This window comes from Hemiscyllium ocellatum, chromosome 43, assembly GCF_020745735.1.
Source record: "Hemiscyllium ocellatum isolate sHemOce1 chromosome 43, sHemOce1.pat.X.cur, whole genome shotgun sequence".
NCBI classification, from domain to species: Eukaryota; Metazoa; Chordata; class Chondrichthyes; order Orectolobiformes; family Hemiscylliidae; genus Hemiscyllium; species Hemiscyllium ocellatum.
In genome coordinates this window covers 27,337,374-27,358,428 of record NC_083443.1, presented here as the reverse complement: position 1 = coordinate 27,358,428, position 21,055 = coordinate 27,337,374, and the positions used below count along the sequence as shown (strand labels likewise).

General features: G+C 44.4%; 1 protein-coding gene across 3 annotated transcripts in view; it reads left to right on the top strand.

The window, feature by feature from the left end:
• zswim8 (zinc finger, SWIM-type containing 8) overlaps window positions 1-21,055 on the top strand; it is a 183,809-nt gene that overhangs the window by 103,196 nt on the left and 59,558 nt on the right. For all 3 annotated transcript variants that reach the window (XM_060854349.1, XM_060854348.1, XM_060854351.1), the window contains exons 6-11: window positions 4,679-4,786; window positions 6,650-6,731; window positions 8,782-8,902; window positions 11,196-11,397; window positions 16,667-16,842; window positions 19,270-20,266. In XM_060854349.1, coding sequence (XP_060710332.1) covers window positions 4,679-4,786; window positions 6,650-6,731; window positions 8,782-8,902; window positions 11,196-11,397; window positions 16,667-16,842; window positions 19,270-20,266 — 1,686 coding nt within the window. The remainder of the gene's footprint in view (window positions 1-4,678; window positions 4,787-6,649; window positions 6,732-8,781; window positions 8,903-11,195; window positions 11,398-16,666; window positions 16,843-19,269; window positions 20,267-21,055) is intronic.

Below are 21,055 nucleotides of genomic sequence, written 5' to 3'. Positions count from 1 at the left end.
TTAATGGGAATTGGGAATTGATAAACAGGTTGAATAAATTCGTTGTATCAGTCTTCATGGTAGACATTACTAATAACATTTGAAAAATACTAAATCAAGAGGCACAAGGTGGGAAGGAAATTATCTTGTCTTCTCCTGATCTCTGAATATTTAGGTGTGTGTTCAGTTGAGGATTGTTATTATCATATCGATTTCAGACAGGACAGGGAGGATACCTTTAAGGCATTAACATAATGCCTCAGCACATTCCAGTCTTTAGTTACCTGTCTGTATTCAGACAGTTTAATGGACCTTGTTTAGTGTCTCAAGTCAGTTATATGTTCACCACATTCAATAATATCAGTAAGCACAAAACCCAGATTCTGTGAGTCTGTGACATTCTATTAACGACAATAGTCAGTTTTTTAGATTAGATTAGACTTAGATTAGATTAGACTAGACTTACAGTGTGGAAACAGGCCCTTCGGCCCAACAAGTCCACACCGACCCGCCGAAGCGCAACACACCCATACCTAACACTACGGGCAATTTAGCTTGGCCAATTCACCTGACCCGCACATCTTTGGACTGTGGGAGGAAACCGGAGCACCCGGAGGAAACCCACGCAGACACGGGGAGAACGTGCAAACTCCACACAGTCAGTCGCCTGAGTCGGGAATTGAACCCGGGTCTCAGGCGCTGTGAGGCAGCAGTGCTAACCACTGCGCCACCGTGCCGCCCCTAGTTATCAAGTTTTCTTGATAAATTTCAAGACATCCGTCTCAACAAAGTACAACCTTTGTGATATATGTTACAAGAGCTAACCTATGGGGGCCAGTACCCAACCCATATCATCCTAGCAATGGTGTTGACAGAGGAATCCTTCCCATTAATGAGCGCTTGTGAAATCCAAGGTAGAAACAGGCAGCATTGTGTTATGTTTTTCTTTAATATTTGTTTTGAAAACTAGTTGTGTTTGAGATTTTCCGCACTTTAGTTGTTTGATATTTAATGCATTTGACAGATTGCTCGAGATACATATGAACATATGAAATGGAGTAGAAAAAGACCATCCAGCCCCTTTTGTGGTTTCTCCACCATTCAATATGATCATGGCTAATCTGTTATCTTTCACATTCCTATCTACACCTTTGCCTAAGAGAAATCTATTTTAAAAATATTCCATGACCCTCCCTCCACCGTTTTCTGAGGCAGAGTTCAGTTGTTGAACAATGCTCAGAGAAAAATAATCATCTCATCTTTGTCTCCACGAGATAGCCCCTAATTTTAAAACAGTGTCTAAACAGGCCCTTCGGCCCAACAAGTTCACACTGACCCTCCGAAGAGTAATTCTTCCAGACCCGTTTCCCTCTGACTAACACACCGAACACTACGGGCTATTTAGCATGGCCAATTCACCTGACCTGCACACCTTTGGACTGTGGGAGGAAACCAAAGCACCTGAAAGAAACCCATGCAGACATGGGGAGAATGTGCAAACTCTGCACAGTCGTCCGAGGCTGGAATTGAATCTGGGTCCCTGGTGCCGTGAGGCAGCAGTACAAACCGCTGCGCCACCATTCCATCACTAGTTCTCGACTCTCGAACACAGGAAACATCTTCTTCACATTCACTTTGCTGAAACCACTTGTGGAACTTCAATAAGATTGTTCTTCTGAAACCTAGTGCAAACAAGCTCAGTCTTTCCTCGTAAGACAACACACACAAGCTCTGTATCAGCAACCTCCTCTGAACAGCTTCCAACTTTCCTGCACCGTTCCTTAAATAAGGAGATCAAAGCTGCGCACAGTATTTGAGGTGTGGTCTCAGCAATGATAACTGTAGTATAACATGCCTCCTTTTATGTTCAGTTCCCCTTGTAGTGAAGGAGAGCGTTCTATTAATCACCTTCCTTGCTTGCTGATAAATAACTCTCTCTCCAAGGACAGAGATTTAAAGAATGATGTATGGTCTCTGCATATGACCTTGCAAATTTGTATCACTGTTTAGTAGAATTTTGAGTCTATAGTAAGAAAAGCACAATCTATTCAGTGATTGTCCTTCAAAGAGTGTATCGTTGGAGACTTTACATTACCCTAACCTGGCAATAGCCAGTCCATAATAGCTTGCAATACAAAATAGAGTAAAAAGTGAGGTCTGCAGATGCTGGAGATCAGAGCTGAAAATGTGTTGCTGTTAAAGCACAGCAGGTCAGGCAGAATCCAAGGAACAGGAAATTCGACGTTATGGGCTAAAGCCCTTCATTCCTGATGAAGGGCTTTAGCTCGAAACGTCGAATTTCCTGTTCCTTGGATGCTGCCTGACCTGCTGTGCTTTAACCAGCAACACATTTTCAGCTGCAATACAACATAGCCTTGTCCCTACAGACAATTTAATTGTTAGCCTTGCATTATGTCCAGGGTATCCTGACCTCTTCAGCTTTTCTTTATTGGGTCTTTTTTTCTGTACGTTTGGAGAGAGAGAGAGAGTTTGCCTTCTGATGGAGCAATAATAGCCTCTTGTAGCTGCTTCAAATTATTGGGTAAACTTCCTCTGGCCACAGTAAAATCTTTAAAACATTCGTCCTTCTCAATTTAGATTCCAAGTGTTGCTGCTTCCTGAGTAACTTAGGCCATTAAGCCCCTCTGCTGGTGCAGAAATGTCTGCCACAGTCATGTGACATCTCCCATTGGCCGCACAGACACTGGAGGCAGCCATCTTTATAATTCGCAAAAAAGGATCAATATGTTGATTTATCATCACGCTGAGTAATTTGTTTGTGCTACACAGGTATACTGAAGATTAATCGAGAGGGAGGGATAGCGGTAGTGTCTCCAGTTATCCAGGCTAATGTTCTGGGGGACAGGGGATTGAATCGCGCCATCACAGTGAACATAAGACTGTTATTATGTGAACACCGGAATGCTCTCGAACCCATTCTGCCCTTCATTTAGATCCTAGCTAATTCAAATTGTGAGGCCTGTTCTGGAGTACTGTGCCCAGTTCTGGTCGCTTTGTTGTAGGAAGGATATTATTAAGCTAGAGAGGGTTCAGAAAAGGTTTACCAGGATATTGCCAGGAGTGGAGGATTTGAATTATAAAAATAGGCTGGGACTATTTTTCAGTGGACTTAGGAAGTTGAGGGACCATGAGAGGTATAGATCAGGTGAATGGCAGGTGTCATTTTCTGTGAGGTGGGGGATTTCAAGATTAGGGAGTGTATTTTTAAGCTGAGAGGAGAAAGAATTAAAAAGACATGGGGTAGTTTTTTTTTTACACAGAGGGAGGTTCGTTTGTGAGATGAACATCGAGAGAAAGTGGTGGATTCGATACAGTTACAACATTTGGATAAGTTCATGAATAGGAAAGGTTTGGAGATATATGGGCCAGGAGCAGGCAGGTGGGGCTAGTTTAATTTGGAAATCTGGTCAGCATGGATTGGTTGGACCAAAGGGTCTGTTTCTGTGCTGTGAGACTCGGTAAGCCTTATGGTCTTTTTGACATTTTGACACTGTCTACTGAGTCAGGAGATTGTGGACTCGTATGTGAGAACTGGAGGCGAATTCTGCACCTCACCTCGGTTGCAGCTCTGAGAGACTGTTGCAATGTCAGAAGTGTCATCTTTTGAATGTTAAATGTTAAACCGAGTTCCTGTCTGCTACTTGCATCAGCTAGAGCTAAAAATCCAATGGTACTGTTTTAGAGCAGGGTAGGAAATTTCTCCCAGTGGTTTAGTCCATATCCTCTAAACCAGAATATCTAGTTGTGGGTGTCATTCCTGTTTGTGGGAATTTGTGTGAAATTGGGAGCTGTTATCTACATGATGTTGTAACCCCTCTGGAGATCAATAATTTTTGTTTTAAAGCAAGGATTTTCTCACAGCTCCTAAGAAAATAAGAATAGAGCATGAACTGTCAGTTTTTATTGTAATAAACTGATTAAAATATGTGCAAATTGAACATTATTTGATAGGCAAATGATATTTTAATTAGATGCAAATTTAATTTTAAATTATCTATTCAACAAAGGTTATCTTACAGAACAATGAGTCATAGAGATGTACAGCACAGAAACAGACCCTTCAGTCCAACTCGTCCATGCCGACCAGATATCCCAACCTAATCTAGTCCCATTCGTCAGCATTTGGTCCATATCTCTCCCTTCCTTTCCATATGCACTTTAACCAAAACACACACATGCCTTTTAAATGTTGCAATTGTACCAGCCTCCACCACTTCCTCTGGTAGTCCATCATCACCCTCTGTGTGAAAAAGTTGCCCCTTAGGTCCCTTTTAAATCTTTTTCCTCTCACCTTAAACCTATGCCCCGTAGTTTTAGACTCCCCTACCCTGGGGAAAAGATCTTGTCTATTTACCCTATCCATGCCCATCATGATTTTATAAATGCCTATAAGGTCACCCCTCAGCCTCCAACACTCCAGGGAAAATAGCCCCAGTCTGTTCAGCCTCTCTCTATAGCTCAAACTCTCGAACTGTGACAACTTCCTTTGTAAATCTTTTCTGAACCGTTTCAAGTTTAACGACACATTTCTAGGAGATCAGAATTGAACGCAGTATTCCATCTCGTCACACTTTAGAGATTGTGATTCGGTAAAATGCCTACCTTCCATCAAGTCGCCACAGAGTATTCTCGAATCTTCCACTTGAGAATGATAACCTCTTTGTTATTTTTTTTGTAGGCCTCAGCGGTGTGTTTGCGCGCACCAGTTTCTGAATCGCTTTCCCGATTGCAGAGAGATCAGCTGCAAAAGTTCGCCCAGTATTTGATCAGTGAGTTGCCTCAGCAGGTGAGGAGTTACTGGCTAACCTTAGGATTTGGACTTACACCCCAACACGGTTTGGTTACTTTCATAAGTGAATAAAACTAGTTTGTAAAAACAAAATTACAGAGTAAAATGTTTGACGTGTAACTTTGTCAAAATAGTCACCACTGAGAAAAATACTCTCTGCCACAGATATGTACTGGAAAGTAAGACCAAATGTTGGGAAATCTATGAGCAGATGCGATGTATCATTTTAGGGCACCATTTTAGGTGGAAAATGCAGGAATATATGATTCAGTAAAACAATTTTGAATACCGTCAGCTCTGCTAAAACATGTGTTTCTTCAGCACGAATTGGCTTTAATGCGATTGAAGAATTTAGACCGTTATTTGTCGAACATGGGCTTTCCTTACCCGTATTGGCCTAGTGTGATTCTGGCTCCATTAGTTTAAATGGTGCAGCTATTGCTTGATGTTCCAGTAATGCGAGATCTTATGAGAATGGAACTATTGCATTAGAACCGACCATAATTTTTTTTTAAAGTTTGTTCGGGGCTGGGTCGGCATTTATTGTCCATCCCTAGTTGCCCTTGAACTCAGCTGTTTTCCAGCCAGTTTCAAAGTGGTGTGGGTCCGGAGTTGCAGGTAAGGACGGCAGGTTTTCTTCTGTAAAGGAAATGAGGGAACTAGGTGGGTTTTTACAGCGATCGGCAGTGTCACCATTAGACTAGCCTTGAATTCCATAATTTTTAAATTTAATTTGATTTTCGCCATCTGCCATGGTGCACTTAGAATCCATACCTCCAGAACATTAGTCTGGGAGTCTGGATTAATAGCCAAGATTAGGGTGATGCTAGAAAAGCCCTTTTGTCCAAAACGTTGATTTTCCTGCTCCTCGGGTACTGTCTGACCTGCTGTGCTTTTCCAGCACCACTCTAATCTTGACTCTGATCTCCAGCATCTGCCATACTCACTTTCTCCTGCCTGGATTATTAGTCCAGTGACTACTACCCCACTGTCTTCGCTTTCGAATGTTATATCACTTTTTGCTTTAGCTTCAGGCAAAATTTGTATCAAAGCTTTTTTCCTTTGTGGTTCAGCATTTTAACATCATTCTATAATCTGTTACGTTCCAAAACCCAGAAATGAAACCCAAAGTATTGATGCAATAAGAGTGATATTTTTGAGCTGGTAGAAAGAGGACTGACCGAATCCGAGTTTTGACCCTCTTCACCAGCTCATGACACACGACCAAGTCAAATCCCAGATTAAAATCTGCATTCGCTTTTTGCACCAGTCATTTTTCTGCTGGTACCTATTCAGTAATTCAATAATTCAGGAGAATGTCTGAGGTGGAATGATTGGGTCGTTCTTTTGCCTTGTGAAAGGAGTCCTAAATAATCATTCCATCCTCTCTCAAGTTAATTCTCATGGGCAGCTAGGGACGGGCGACCAATGCTGGTTCAGCAGCAATGCCATGGGAAAATAGAAGAAAAATTGAAAGCTGAGATCTGTAGCATCTGGGGCTTGCATCTCACATTTGCTGCCAGTCTGCAAGCCGAGTATTGAATATGTCCAATTTCAGATGCTACAGTGTTTTTACTTCTCTTAAGGTTGATCCTAGCACCAGTGAACCAGTCGTGAGAGTTGAGCTGTGCAAAGGTGGCGAGTTATAAACAGGAGTACAGTATTAAACCTCAGGTGCTGTCTTTACCACAGGCAGAGATTGTGCAATTTATTGTTTAAGATCGGAACCAAAGTTGTGCTTAAAATATTGAAAACTCTCATCATACGGGAGAGCAGTAAGTCAAATAGTTCTGTTATATTCTCACTTTGTCCTCATTTTTCTCTCTGTGTGTCTGTCTTTCTCTCTCCTTTTGATGGAAGATCCTCCCCACTGCACAAAGACTTCTTGATGAGTTACTTTCATCCCAGTCGACAGCAATTAACACCGTCTGTGGGGCACCAGGTAACAGCGTTCTGGTGTTACAGAGGAACCTCGATTATCCGAATTTCGGGTTATCTGGACAAGATCGCAAGGTCCCAGTGCTTGGCTAAATTGTGTTATCTGAACATTTGATTGTCCGAACATTCAATTATCCAAAAAAAAACTCCCCATCTGTGTCGTTCGGATAATCAAGGTCCCTCTGTAATTCTCTTTTAGAGTTTGCTTGTGTTGTTTAGAAACTACTCACCATTTGCCTAATATTGTCCCTTCGCTCAAAAGTGACAGGAGAGATATTGTATGATTCGCGAGATTATCTAGGTTTTGAGGATGTTTAAGCTGTCCCTCTCTGGAAAGGGGGCAAATGAGAATAGACTGGCTGTTGTTTTTGAGAAAAGGATCAGAATAAACTGATCAACAACTGGAATCTGCTAATGTTGACTGGGAAAGCAAAAAGAGGACAATATCATCATGAGAGATTAGAATGGTTTGCATGTGGTGTGGCTCAGTGGTTAGCACTGCTGCCTCACAGTGCCAGGAACTCCGGTTCGATTCAAGCCTCAGGTGACTGTCTGTGTGTAGTTTGCACATTCTCCCAGTGTCTGTGTGGGTTTCCTCCGGGTGCTCCAGTTTCTTCCCACAGTCCAAAGATGCGTACGTTAGGTGGATTAGCCATGCTAATATTTCCATAGTGTCCAGGGCTCTGCAGGGTAGATAGGTTAGCCATGGGAAATGCAGCGATAGGGTAGGTCTAGTTGGGATCCTTTTTGGGAGATTGGTGTGGACTCTATGGGCTGAATGGTTTCTTTCTGCACTTTAGGGATTCTGTAATGGATGACACCGAGTAACACAGAATATCCCAACTGGAAATGTGACAATAGGATGTGAATTTATAAACATGGAACAAGATAGCCTCTTGATGTATTGGATTGTGGACCCCACAAGAGAGCTGTTATCCACAACTGACTCCCCAAAATAGTTAGAATTAAATCCACAATTTTGACTCTGTGGACTAGTGGCCATAATTGGTAACTGCTCTGATTGTAGCCATTTCTTTTCCATATTAAATGTTCTCCTGCAGCATCTCAACCGTTATACACTCAATGGGTTCTCCAGACCTGAAACTGCAGTAGCTATCCAAACACACAAGATTGGGAAATTATAAAATTAGAAAGTACTAACTTACATTAACTAAGAGACGCCTCCAGAGAATCACAGACCCTTTGTAAGATCTTGCACTGGGCGAATGAGACATGTTAAGTAAAGTCCTTTGGTTTTCTGGTATGATTTCTGATGTCTGTGTATTCTCCTGTCATGTGACATCATGTGGTTATTGGATGTCCTACGCTTGTGAAATGAAATGGAGAATTTCTTCTAACTGCCCAACCCTTCCACAACAATTCAATTGAAGCCAAACCTAGCTGCTTTCTTTTAGCAATTTATAACAATGTCATGAACACTCACTCTTAGTAAAGTTGCAAGTTTGTGAAATGCGCCTCATATCAACTGGTGCACCGCGATTGTTAGTGACATGAACATGGATTTATTCGGAGGCTGTGTGGTTCAGCAAGGTGTGACTTTCCAGAGCTCAGTGGAGAGTGCAGATTGTATCTAATACTTTCCTTCTGAAATGCCATTCCTGTTATTGTTCTTGGCACTCACTGAGGTCAGCCGTGTGAGTGTGGGGGAGATGACCACTCTCAGCATTAATTAGGACACTACACAGCATGCTGTAGAAAACAATTGTTTCCACTTGACCTGAATATGGGACACTCGATTGCAATAACTAGTTGAGGCAGGTGACACAATTGCATTGAAGGGGCTGCTCAATAACCAGGAGGGAGAAAGGAATAGAAGGGTATGTTGTTAAAGTGAGATTGGAAATGCTCATATGGAGCGTAAGTGCTAGCATAGACCAGTTGGGCTGAATGGCCTGTTTCTGTTACAAAGTATTATAATGCCTTGTACTATTGACTCATGAATATATATTATTTTGTAGAAATGTCTAACTGTTACCAGATTTTATCTGTGGGAAACTTTGAATTCATCTGAAAAAGTTGATTGCTGTTGACAGATCCCACTGCTGGGCCATCTGCTTCAGACCAGAGCACCTGGTACCTTGATGAATCGACGCTTAGCGACAACATCAAGAAAACTCTCCACAAGTTCTGTGGCCCCTCGCCCGTTGTGTTCAGGTAATCCTTTTTCTTAATCCATTATCCTATGGGTTTTTCCTGAAATGCTGTTCTTTTTTGTAGCGCACTCAGTCAGAGGGTGGTGTGTGTTCATGTCCCACTGCAGAGTTTTGACCACAATAACCAAGGCTGACCCTTCAGCGCAGTGGTCTGGACACTGGTCTGTTGGCATTTACCAATGTCGTCTGATGTTAAACCAAGACCCTATCTCTTATCTCTGATAGATATAAAAGATCCCTGGTACAATTCTGAAGAAAGTAAGGCTGTTCTTCCTGGATTTCCTGGCCAGTATTTAATCATTGACGAACACCATGCAAACCAATGATCTGGTCATAGCAAACTGCTGTTCGTAGATTGGTGTTATTCCTATAGAAATGCCAGCCTGTTCCTCATCCTCTGAGAGAACTTCTTTGGAACTTCTGGGTTTTTATTTGGTAGGGAATGCCAAATTGTATAGTGAGCAAAATATATCCACGTAATATTTGAGTATTGAATCTTTTTCAAGTGTCATCGCCATATTTCTCTGCAGGAATTTCACAAGTTTGTGTTCCATGACCTGTCCTAAGGATAGCTCTGAGCCATCCTCTTTCTGAAGTGTAGCCCTTGCGTTAGGGAGGTGGGGGAGGGCAGCCGATTGTGTGCACAGCAAAGCTCCGTGACAGCAAGCCTGAGGCACAGCTTTTCCATCCAGTTCCCTGGATTTCATGGTAGTATTGGGTCACCATGTTGATGGTGTAATCCAGTTGTGCTGCCCATGATGTCATTAAATGTGTGCTATCTGTGATGCAATCAGATGTGTGCAACCCGTGATGTCATCAAAGTATGCGGCCTATGATGTCATCAAATCTGTGGGGCATATGATGTCATCAAATCTGTGGGGCATATGATGTCATCAAACCTGTGGGACATATGATGTCATCAGGTTCCAGCTTTTTTCATGTTAGGTAGTGTCCTCACCTATCTTTAACAGGAGCCTCAGCAATGGCTGAAATTGCGGCTGTGTGGATTATTTTGCATACGTCTGCACTTTGTAATCCTAGTAGTCTTGCAACAAAGCCTTCTTTCAGAAGTTTAAATCCCTAGATTACTGCTCCGTTATACTAGCTCTCTTGTGAAACAAATATATACCTTAGACTGATTTTAGGTTTATTAATTGATGTGTTCCCAGTCTGTACAGTTTGTACCTTCTCAACTTACATACTGTGACAGCATTAATGTTCCAACAATAAAACATTAAATTTTAGGATTTATATCTTTGATCGTAAAAATGCTGAGCTACTAAAACAAACCTTTTGAGCATATTTTAATTAAAAAATAAAGTCCGAGCAGTTGATCCTGCTAGTAATTTTACCCTGTCCCCTCTCTGTTCTATTTATTTATTTCCGCTAATGTAGTCGGTCTTCATCCAAGATGACTCATTCTAATTTAGCCTAACATCCTGATATAAACCAATCTAATATTCCGCTATATCACAGAAGAACTGAATCTAATTGAACCCATCATTTTTTTTAATGGCACTTGAGAATGAAATGTTGGATAATGGTGAAAGTCAGAATGTTACAGTGCCATTAATTTCACATCACACACTGCGTGATAAATGATAGCCTGTGTGACTTCTCCAGCCAAGAGCAGCAGATACATGGGGAACGCCCCCATATCCAAGCCACTCACCATCCTGACTTGGAAATGTGTCACTGTTCCTTCAGTGTCGCTGGGCCAGGATTCTGGGACTCACTGAAGGGGGAGTGCCAACAGCAAAGCGAGTGCAGGAAGTCAGTCAGCAGTGTCACCTCGAGAGCAATTAAAAATGGTCAACAAACACTGATGCACGCAGTGATTGATGTTCCCGTTTCAATAGTTTATTGTATAGTTTATTAAACCTGACTAAATGCAGAGTTCTGCTCCGAATCCTTCAGCAGGGAATGCGTTGCTAATTTTTGTGAAAGCCATGCTCTATGGTTAAGGCACACCAGTGGATTCAGTTAAAATCCATGTTTTGCTTTCAACTTGGCAATGAGGTACTTCAAATGATGGTCCGTGAAAATGTTTATTTTCTCTTTATTCATTCACGGGGTGAGGGCTGTGCAGGCCGGACCAGCATTTATTGCCCATCCCAGAGGGCAGTTAAAAGTCAGCAACATTGCTGTGGGTCTGGAGTCACATGTAGGCCAGACCAGATAAAGATGGCGGTTTCCTTCCCTAAAGGTCATCAGTGAACCAGGTGGGTTTTTTCGACAATCGATTCATGGTCATTATTAGATTTTTAATTCCAGATTTTGATGTTTCACTGCAGTGATGTCAACTCGTTGTATTTGTCATCGACCGAGCCTCCAGCTGCTGCAGAGTGGGCGTGCCTACTACGGCCCCTCCGAGGACGGGAACCAGAGGGCATCTGGAATCTTTTGTCAATTGTCCGCGAGATGTTCAAACGTCGTGACAGCAACGCAGCCCCCCTCCTCGAAATTCTCACCGACCAGTGTCTGACCTATGAGCAGGTACTGTATGGGGCTTCGGGTAAGAGCGAGCCCATCTAAACTTGTGTTTCTGTCAGCTGGGGAGCATGGAAACGTCAGTCCCGGGCACTGGCATCGCAAAGTCAAAGTGGAATTAGGAAAAGGAAAGCCTAACGGCACAGAAGGAGGCCATTCGGCCCATTGGACCTGTGCCAGAAATTGCAGTGATGCACAAGTGACAGTCTGGTGAAATGGGGAAAAGTCGTAGGGTGGTACAACACAGAAACAGACCCTTCGGTCCAACGAGTCTATAATCCAACTAAACTAGTCCCACCTGAACGATTTCCCTCCAAATCTTTCCTGTTCATGTACTTATCCAAATGTCTTTTAAACATTTAAACGACATGCATCCACCACTTCCTCACCATTTGGCATTTGCACAGGATAGTGGTAATTCTGCCAAAACTGGCTGAATATTTGGATATTTCAAATTCAGAACAGGAGTCGGCCACTCAGCCTCACAAACCTGCTCTGTCTCTTAACTACCTCAACATTATTTCCCTGCATTATCCCCATTTTCCTCATCTACTTAATATTTAATCTGTTTCTGTCTTGAGCACGCTCAAGCTCTGAGGATCCACAGTCGTCTGGGGGAGAGAATTCCAAAGATTCACCTCCATCCGAGTGAAGAAATTCCTCCTCCTTTCAGTCCTCAATGGTCCGCCCTTGTCCTGAGCCCTTATCCCAGGTGGGGGTCAGCATCCTTCCTGCAGCTATTTGGATTAATGTAGGCCTCAATATTGGATTTGCCTGGAATTCTATTCAAACTGGCCTTACTAGGAATATCTGGTGTCTCTTGCACTCTCTGAGCAGAATCTCTGTAATAAAAGGTGTGTGGTTTCTATAACATTAATGTTATTTTTAGAGGTTGGATGTAGGTGCTAATTATGTCAAAAAAAATCATAGAATCTCTACAGGGTGGAAGCAGGCCATTCAGCCCATCGGGATCCCACCAGCCCTCTGAAGAGTATCCCACCCAAAACTCACCTATTTACTCTGTCCCGGTAACCCAGCATTTCCTATGGCTAATCCACCTAGTCTGCACAGCCATGGACACTTCAGGGCAACTTAGCTATTTGACCTGTATATCTTTAAACTGTGGGAGGAAACCAGAGCATCCGGAGGAAACCCATGCAGACCCGGAGAGAGAATGCAAGCTCCACACAGACATTCGCCTGAGGGTGGATTCGAACCTGGATCCCTGATGCTGTGATGCAGCAGTGCTAACCACCGAGCCAATAGTCAGAGAGCACTTCCAGAACAGTGATCTAGTCCAGAATGTGGCAGAGAACAGGTTACTATAAATCCCCTGGAGTGTTAATAAAATATTCTCTATAACTGTGGGGTTTATGATAGGAAATGTAGACATGGAGAGCATTAGCTTGCTTTTAGTTTAGAATAATCAAGGTTTAATTTTAGCTGAGAAACCCAGAGATTGAGAGCTCTTTTGGGCAGTGCCTGGAGGGGACATTTTTGAGCGGTGCCTGGAGGGGGCGTTTTTGGGCGGGACCCCTTTTGGGCAGTGTTTGGACGAGACCTGACTGATGTTAGAAACAAATAAACTTTCTCTCCTAGAAAGGAATAAAAAAAAACGAGATCATGGAAAGCTCAGTTACCTCGGTAGACAAGTTTAACTTGTGAAAGTTCCAGACCAGGAGTGTTTGGTTAGAAATCTGCAGATGATTAAATGACTGAGAAAGTCTAAGCTTTGTGTTTCATGAGCATTCATGGAAGAAGACTTCGCAGGACACAACGGGATAAAAACAGTTAAGTCATAGCTAAACATTTGATACAGAAAGACATCTGAATTTGAAATGCTGTAAAATGATGGAGTTGATAAATAGGCAAGACATTGTTTTGATGTCTGTTTATATTTAGATAGCTTTATTTGTTTGATTTCATTTTTTGTTCCTTCATGTAATCAAGTTCTGTTTATTGTTAAAGAAAATCTTCTGCTTTATGTACCCATGTTTCAGCGAATGGCCACAATATTAAATTTTTAAAATAATCTACAAAGGCAGATTTCAGTCAGGGATTTTCCTTGTCCAGTAATACTGCCAGCTGGGATCATTATGTTTGCTACGAGTCTGTTGAGTATGGAAGGTGCAAGGCGTGCTGTCAATACATTTGACACTGTCACCAACCAAGAGCAGGGTGGTCTGAGAACCTCTACACATACACTCGCTCAAAGTTGTGCTTCATAATTCAAATTTGTTCTAGGCAGCACCCAGTCTGCATACAGAGCAGAAACCAAAAGAGCTGCGGATGCTGTAAATCAGAAACAGAAACAGAAACAGAAATTGCTGGCGAAGCTCAGCAGGTCAGGTAGTATCTGTGGAGAGATATCAGAGTTAATGTTTGGGGTCGAGTGACCCTTCCTCAGAACATTAACTCTCAATGCTCTCCATAGGTGCTGCCAGACCTGCTGAGCTTATCTAGAATTTCTGTTTCTGTTTGCGATCATGTACAGTTATGTACAAACCCACAATTAAGTAATCCACTGTGTAATCCCTCCTAAGACAAGTGCACCAATTTTATTTCCCCATCTAATTGGGATTGGAATCGATAATAAATGGTTGTTTGTGACTGGCATGGGCTTGATTGGCTGAAGGGCCTTTTTCTGTGTTATAGACCTCTATGTAATTATAGAATCTAATAGGGTGAGTCACCAGAACAAGGGTGTTCTAGGACAGGACTAAAAGTGTGCAGGAAAGTATGATTAACTTTTTAAAACTTTCTCTTGTATATGAACACTGGTTGCTTTCTGTTGTATTAGCTCAGAAAAGGGCCATACCTTTGAGACAACTAACTAGTATCATGAAAGTGATGCTCTACTCCATCTTACTGTTTAATTATTAGCAGTTAACAGCCAGTCAACTAGTCAGTTGTGTATGTACTTTAATAGTCATTGAAGGAAGCCCTTAATCTAGACTGGGTATGAGAGTCTGAGCTGTAATAGTGATGTACATGGGTTAGTGGAAAGATTTGAAGCTCGGTTGTGGGTATGTTCGCTGAGCTGGGATGTTGGTTTGCAGACATTTTGTCCCCTTTCTGGGTGACATCTTCCGTGCTGTGGAGCCTCCTGTGAAGCGCTGCTCTTCTGTGTTGGTTAGAATTTGTGGTTTAGTTCCCATTGCAATCCATACTCCCAGCTCAGCAGACATACCTATAACAAATGCATTAATAGACATGGTTAGTTAATAAGTTTCCAGGTATCTGACTCAGTAAGAGCCCAGCTCTCTGTGGTCTATGTCATGTGGGCTAAAGTGTACAAGCCACTTATTTTTCCCCTTTTTTTTGTTAGTTTTGAGCACCCTTACTTGTGTTTTGAAACTGCAAAGCACTGAAATCAGACCATGAATTTGTTTCTATGCCATCCTAAGATTCCTGGGAAGTGACCATATTGTCCTCCCTGTTGGTCAGCATTCCGCACTAATGCAGGAGGTCCTCAGCCGAGACCTTGCATAACCTTTGATCTTTTTCCTGTAACCTTTAACCCTCATTCTGTGTGCTTTAACGCCATCTCTTTGCCAAACCAACCAAGCTCCAATTGATGATGTGGGAGTGAATGCTCCCCCTCACCCTCAGCCCCCCCCTCCCCAAAAGGTGGGAGTAATCTGGAACTGGAGGGCGTAGTATCAGTATAAGAGCACCCTCCGCCCACCCACCCATTTAACATAGAGATGAAGAGAAATCTCTTCCTTCAAAGTTTGTGAATTTTGGAAATCCTTATCCCACAGAACAGTGGAGACCAAGTCATGGAATAAACTCAAGGCTGAAATGGACAATTAGTTTTCACCAAATGGGGGCCCTGGATTATAGGGGGAGACAGACCGGAAGATGGAGTTGAGTCTGAGATCTGATCAACCATGACCGTACTGCATCAGCTGGAGGGGCTGAATGGCCTACCTCCTGCTCCTATTCCTCATGTTGCTCCCCAATAAAGTGATTTCCGACCGCGTTGATTACCCAAGTCTCGGAGTGTTGTCGGTTCAAGCCCCATTTCGGGCCTGGAGCAGATTTTCCAGACTGAACACATCAGGGGGCGTATAGTGAGGTGGAGCTGCATTGTCAAAGGTGCCACTAAATGCCACGACCAGCTGGTCCCTAGGAGCCACACATACACACACACAGATGACAAGGACCACAAATTCAACAGGAGCAACACAACAATCATAGGACAAGCCAAACAGAGGACAGCCAGAGAATTTCTCTCAGAATGGCACTCATCCACAGACTCCAATAACAAACACATTGACCTAGACCCAATACACCAGTCCCTACAACAAACAACCAGAAGCAGCAGGAACGGAACCAAATAAATCCCAGAAGAGACAGTACACCAGCACTTCACAGGATGGTCCAACAGGAAGGTGTCACCTAGGCAGGGGACAATATGTCTGCAAATCAACTCCCCAGCTCAGTGAGCATACCCACCACTACGATGACCAGTACCCCAGCTCCAAGCCTTTACACCAGCCTTGACTGCCATCTTTCTAATGATTCATAAAACTGAGTCAACCTCCCCCCTCCCTACCCCAGACTGCTTGATAAAGTCGGATGAAGAGCTATGTGGTAAAATCTAGCAGGAAGCTAGGTCCCAGTCATCCCCTGAGTGAGACAGACTAACTGGCCCTTTATCCCGTCATCCCTGAGATCTTGCTGTGAACAATATGGCGGCTGGTTCTCTTACACAGTGCCAACTCCGCTGTAGGTAGATCCAGTCCGGCATTAAGTTAACTCCTGTCTGGAGCAGCCTTTCCATCTTGCAGAAAGGACTATGTTAAATAACCGTACCCAGCCTCGTACAGATGGAGCAATCAAGTTTACGTTAGATTCCCTATATTCGTTTGATTTGATTAAATTCCCTACAGTGTGGAAACAGGCCATTTGGCCCAACAAGTCCACACTGACCCTCCAAAGAGTAACCCACCCAGACCCATTCCTCCACCCTATTACCCTACCTTTACCCCTGACTAATGCAGCTAACACTACAGGCAATTTAGCATGGCCAGTTCATCAAACCTGCACATCTTTGGACTGTGGGAGGAAACCGGAGCACCCAGAGGGAACCCACGCAGACACAGGGAGAATGTGCAAAGTCCTGAGGCTGGAATCGAACCTGGGTCCCTGGTGCTGCCAGGCAGCAGTGCTAACCACTGAGCCACCTTACCACGTATTTGCTTTTATTTTAAGTGAGTGGTGCTAACCTGTCTCTTTCTCTCTCGTTGCATTGGTTCTCTTTCCGTAGATAATTGGATGGTGGTACAGCGTGCGGACCTCTGCGTCACACAGCAGTGCCAGTGGACACACAGGCCGCAGTAATGGTCAGTCTGAGGTGGCAGCCCATGCCTGTGCCAGTATGTGTGATGAGATGGTGGTCTTGTGGAGGCTGGCAGTCCTGGATCCCACCATGAGTCCTCAAAGGTAATTAAAAAGTGCTTGTTATCGTTGAGAAGCTGAGATAACACCCCTCTTCCCCTCTGCGGGTGTGGGGCTCCCTAGCATTGAAGAGGGTGGGTAACTACAAGTTACTGCCTGGTGGCTAAGGATATAACTATTGTTGGGGGGGGCGGGATGGTGGTGGAGAACAGCACCATACTGCCCCAGCTGTTCGTGCAGTGACTCCTGTGTTTGAGCTGCTGTCTGGCAAATTCGGGCTCCCACAGAAACAAAATGAGATAGACTTATTATTCCTTTCCAGTAATCATTGTCGATCCCCTATGTTTCAAACTGTGATATGCAAGGAAAGCATTAACTTCCTACACGCAACAGTTTTAAAATAAACATAAGATATCTCTCAAAGTTGGCAAGAAACACTTTTGTCATTTTTTAAAAAAAAAGCACTGACACACTTTGCATACAAAACGCCATCAGCTGAAATGTGCTTTCTGCAGATCAGAGATGTCACAACCAAATGTTAGATATGGTTATCTCTAATACAATAACTGCACTTCAATCCAGCCATAGCGTGCATGTTGCTTTCAGATGTGACAGCACCTAAATCATAAAATCCCTATGCACGGGAAAGAGGCCATTAGGCCCATCCAGTTCACGCTGGCCCTGTGGAGAGCATCCCAGACCCAAACCTTTACCTTATTCTCGTAAGCCGACATTTCCCATGGCTGATCCCCTTAGCCTGCATATCACTGGACACAATGGGCAAGTTGGCATGGCCAATCCCCCTAATCTTTGGAGCACCCAGAGGAAACCCACATGAGCAAGGGGAGCATGTTCAACCTCTACACAGACAGTTGCCTGAGGGTGGAATTGAACCCAGTTACTTGGTGCTGAGGGGCAGCAGTGTTAACCACTGAGCCACTGTGCCACAAATCATTATGATTATAAAACTGTTCAGTGTTCTATTGTGATGTTGGAACCACTTTCATCACACTCTAACCCATTACCTTTCTCCCCCCATCAAGTAGCTCCTGAATTGCTGCAACTCTAAGTGGCATAGTTTGCGTTAGTTTTTAAGGAATAGCGGATGTAAGTTTGCTCACTGAGCTGGAAGGTTCGTTTTCAGGCATTTCGTCACCATACGCTAACACCATCAGTAAGCCTCCAGTGAAGCACTGGTGGTATGGCCTGCTTTTTATTTATGTGTCTAGATTGCCTTGAGTTGGTGATGTCATTTTCTATAGTGATGTCATTTCCTATTCTTTTTCTCAGGCAGTGGTAAATGGGATCCAAGTCAATGTGTTCGGACTGCATTGGACAAACAGGCAGAAAACTAACCACCAGGATACATGAACATCAACTAGCCACAAAAAGACATGACCCCCTCTCACTCGAGTTCTTACATATGGATGAGGAAGGACACCACTTCGACTGAGGCAACACATCCATCCTAGGACAAGGCAAACAGAGGCACGCATGAGAATTCCTAGAAGCATGGCATTCCAACTGGAACGCTATCAACAAACACATTGACTTGGATCCCATTTACCACCCCTTGCGAAAAAGAGCAGGAAATGACATCACCACTGGAAATGACCTTACCAGCCCAATGAAACCTAAACACAAATAAAAAGCGGGCCATAGCACCAGTACTTCACCGGAGGCCAACTTATGATGTTACCGAGTATGGTGACGAAATGTCTGAAAATGAACCTTCCAGCTCAGCAAGCAAACCTACATCCAGAACCTCAACCTGAGCTACAAATCTTTGCAAAACTTGCTTTTAAGGAATAGATTGCCTCCGTTTTCCCAGATGTTGGAGTGTTCCTTTGCAGAAAGCTATGTTTCAGCCCTACCCAGATTTTGCAAGTGCCCTCCCTCCTTCATTGCAAATGACCCCCTCCCCCAGCCACCCCATGGAGGTGGAGGGGGGGGGGGTGTGGTTTAGTGCTGAATTTCCCCAGGCTATTTGAGGATGGGGATTCGTCCACTGCCCTCCAGTTTTGGGGCTGGGTTGTGCAAGACCTTAAGACACAGGAGCAGAAGTTAGGCCATTCAACCCCATCGAGTCTGCTCAAGGCTGAGAAGTTTCTCAACCCCATTCTCCCACCTTCTACCCGTAACTCTTGATCCCTTTTACTATCAAGCGATGGCTCAAGTCAGGAGAGAAGAATATAAGCCAATTATAATGGCACACTGCTCCCCAAATAGGCTTCACCATCTTTGAGGTGTGCAGCTGGAAAAGCACAGTGGGACAGACAGTATCCGAGGAGCAGGAACGTCGAAGTTTCAGGCTGAAACCCTTGGTCAGGACTGGGGAGGGGAGCAGGGAGCTCCAAAACTATCGACTGGGACTTCCAGTGTCTGCTGTCCTTCCTGTCCCCAATGTTTGCGATTTGCTAAGAGGCGATTTTTGATCACGCGCGTTGCCATTTTGTTTTTTGTTTCCTGCAGGAGGAAGGAGCTCTGTTCGCAGCTCAGGCAGTGGCACCTGAAGGTGATTGAGATCGTGAAGCGGGGCCAGCATCGCAAGTCGCTGGATAAACTCTTCCAGGGTTTCAAGCCGGCCGTCGAGGCCTGCTACTTCAGCTGGGAGGAGGCCTTCCCCATCTCCGGCATCACCTACAACAGCGCAGAGAAGAAGAGCACATTCTGCTGGGCCAAGGCCGCGCCGCACAAAAGCAGCAAGGCCTGTGCGGAGGTGCACAGCGCCGACTCGGCCTGCGAGCCTGGCAGCGAGGCAACGCCGAGGACTCCGGGCCCGGAGGGCGCCGGGCTGAAACCTGCCTCCGTTGGCAAGAGCAGGAGCCCACCCGAGCCGGCGGTGCGCCCGAAAGACGGCACGGCCAAGAGGAAAGCTGGTCCCGACGGGTCCCGGGGAAACCCGGGCCGCTCATCGTCAACGGCAACGGAGGCCGACAAGCCGGTTTACAAAGTGGGCCCAACCAAGTGCAAACTACCTCAGGGGAAGTGCTCCTCCAGCAAGCATTCAGGGAAACGGCGAACCAGCAGCGAGGACAGCTCGTTGGAGCCCGACCTGGCGGAACTGGGCCTGGATGACGGCACCCTAGCGCTCGGGGCTGAAGCTTCCAACACCTTTGACTTTGACGATGGCAGCTACAAAGACTTGTACCCGGACGAGAGCGATGGCTTCTTCGCTGAGGGCTTCCGTCCCGAAGCCAATGGCTCTGTGGCCAAGCCGCAGGCCGGAGAGCAGCTCGAGGAGCTGAGCAACGGGGAGCCAGAAACTCCCGCAAAGGCTGATGCCTCATCGAAACCCCTTGGGCTAGAAACCGCCAAGGGTTCTGCAGCAGGGGAGGATGACTATCAGGTCTACTATCTTAATCCACAGGAGGTGACTAAGGAAGAGAGCAAACAAGAGGGAAGTAATGAAGAGGAGCAGGATATCTTCTCTGGTTTGAAACCTCTTGAGCAAGAGAGCAGGATGGAGGTAAATCAATCTTCCACGTGAAGTCTTTCTACTTTAACATCCAGCGGTGAGCGATTTGTCTTATGAAGAGCGATTGAGCAGTTTTGGCCTCTACTCTCCAGAGATTAGAATAATGAGAGGAAATCGAATTGAGGTGAATAAGATGCTAAAAGGGGATTCACAAAGTAGACATGTCGGGTGGGGCAATCGAGAACGAGAAGGGACAGTTTCAGGATAAGGGGTAGCAGATTTCACACAGGTGAGGAGGATTTACTTCTTTAGAAGGGATAAGAATCTGTGGAATTCACTCCCCCAAAGTGCAGAGGATGCTGGGATATTGAGTCAGTTTAATGAGGAGATTATGGGTGGAAGGGTTATAGAGAGCAGGCAGGAAAGTGGAGTTGAGGCTGAGGTGAGATTAGACATGATCATATCAAATGGCAGAACAGGCTTGAGGGGCTGAATGGCCTATTCTAGCTGCTAGCCCTTATATACTGATGCAAAGATATTGGCCATGGATTTAAAAACACTGAACTGACAGCTCAGTGATCATGAGTTCAAATTCTATCATGGCAAGTAATGGAACTTAATCAGGAAAATAGTAATTTGCAAATTTTCTAGAGTATTATTTTAATGAGAAACAGCCTCAACTGATTCACAAATGACCTTCGGGAGTGGGAATCTGCTATTGCCCCTTGGCTGTGTGAACTCCGACCTTCATACTCTTCCTGAACACTACCTGACGTGGTTCTGGAAGTCAATATGTTGTTTTAAAAGATTCCTGAGTTAAGTTTCGGAGATGCACATTCC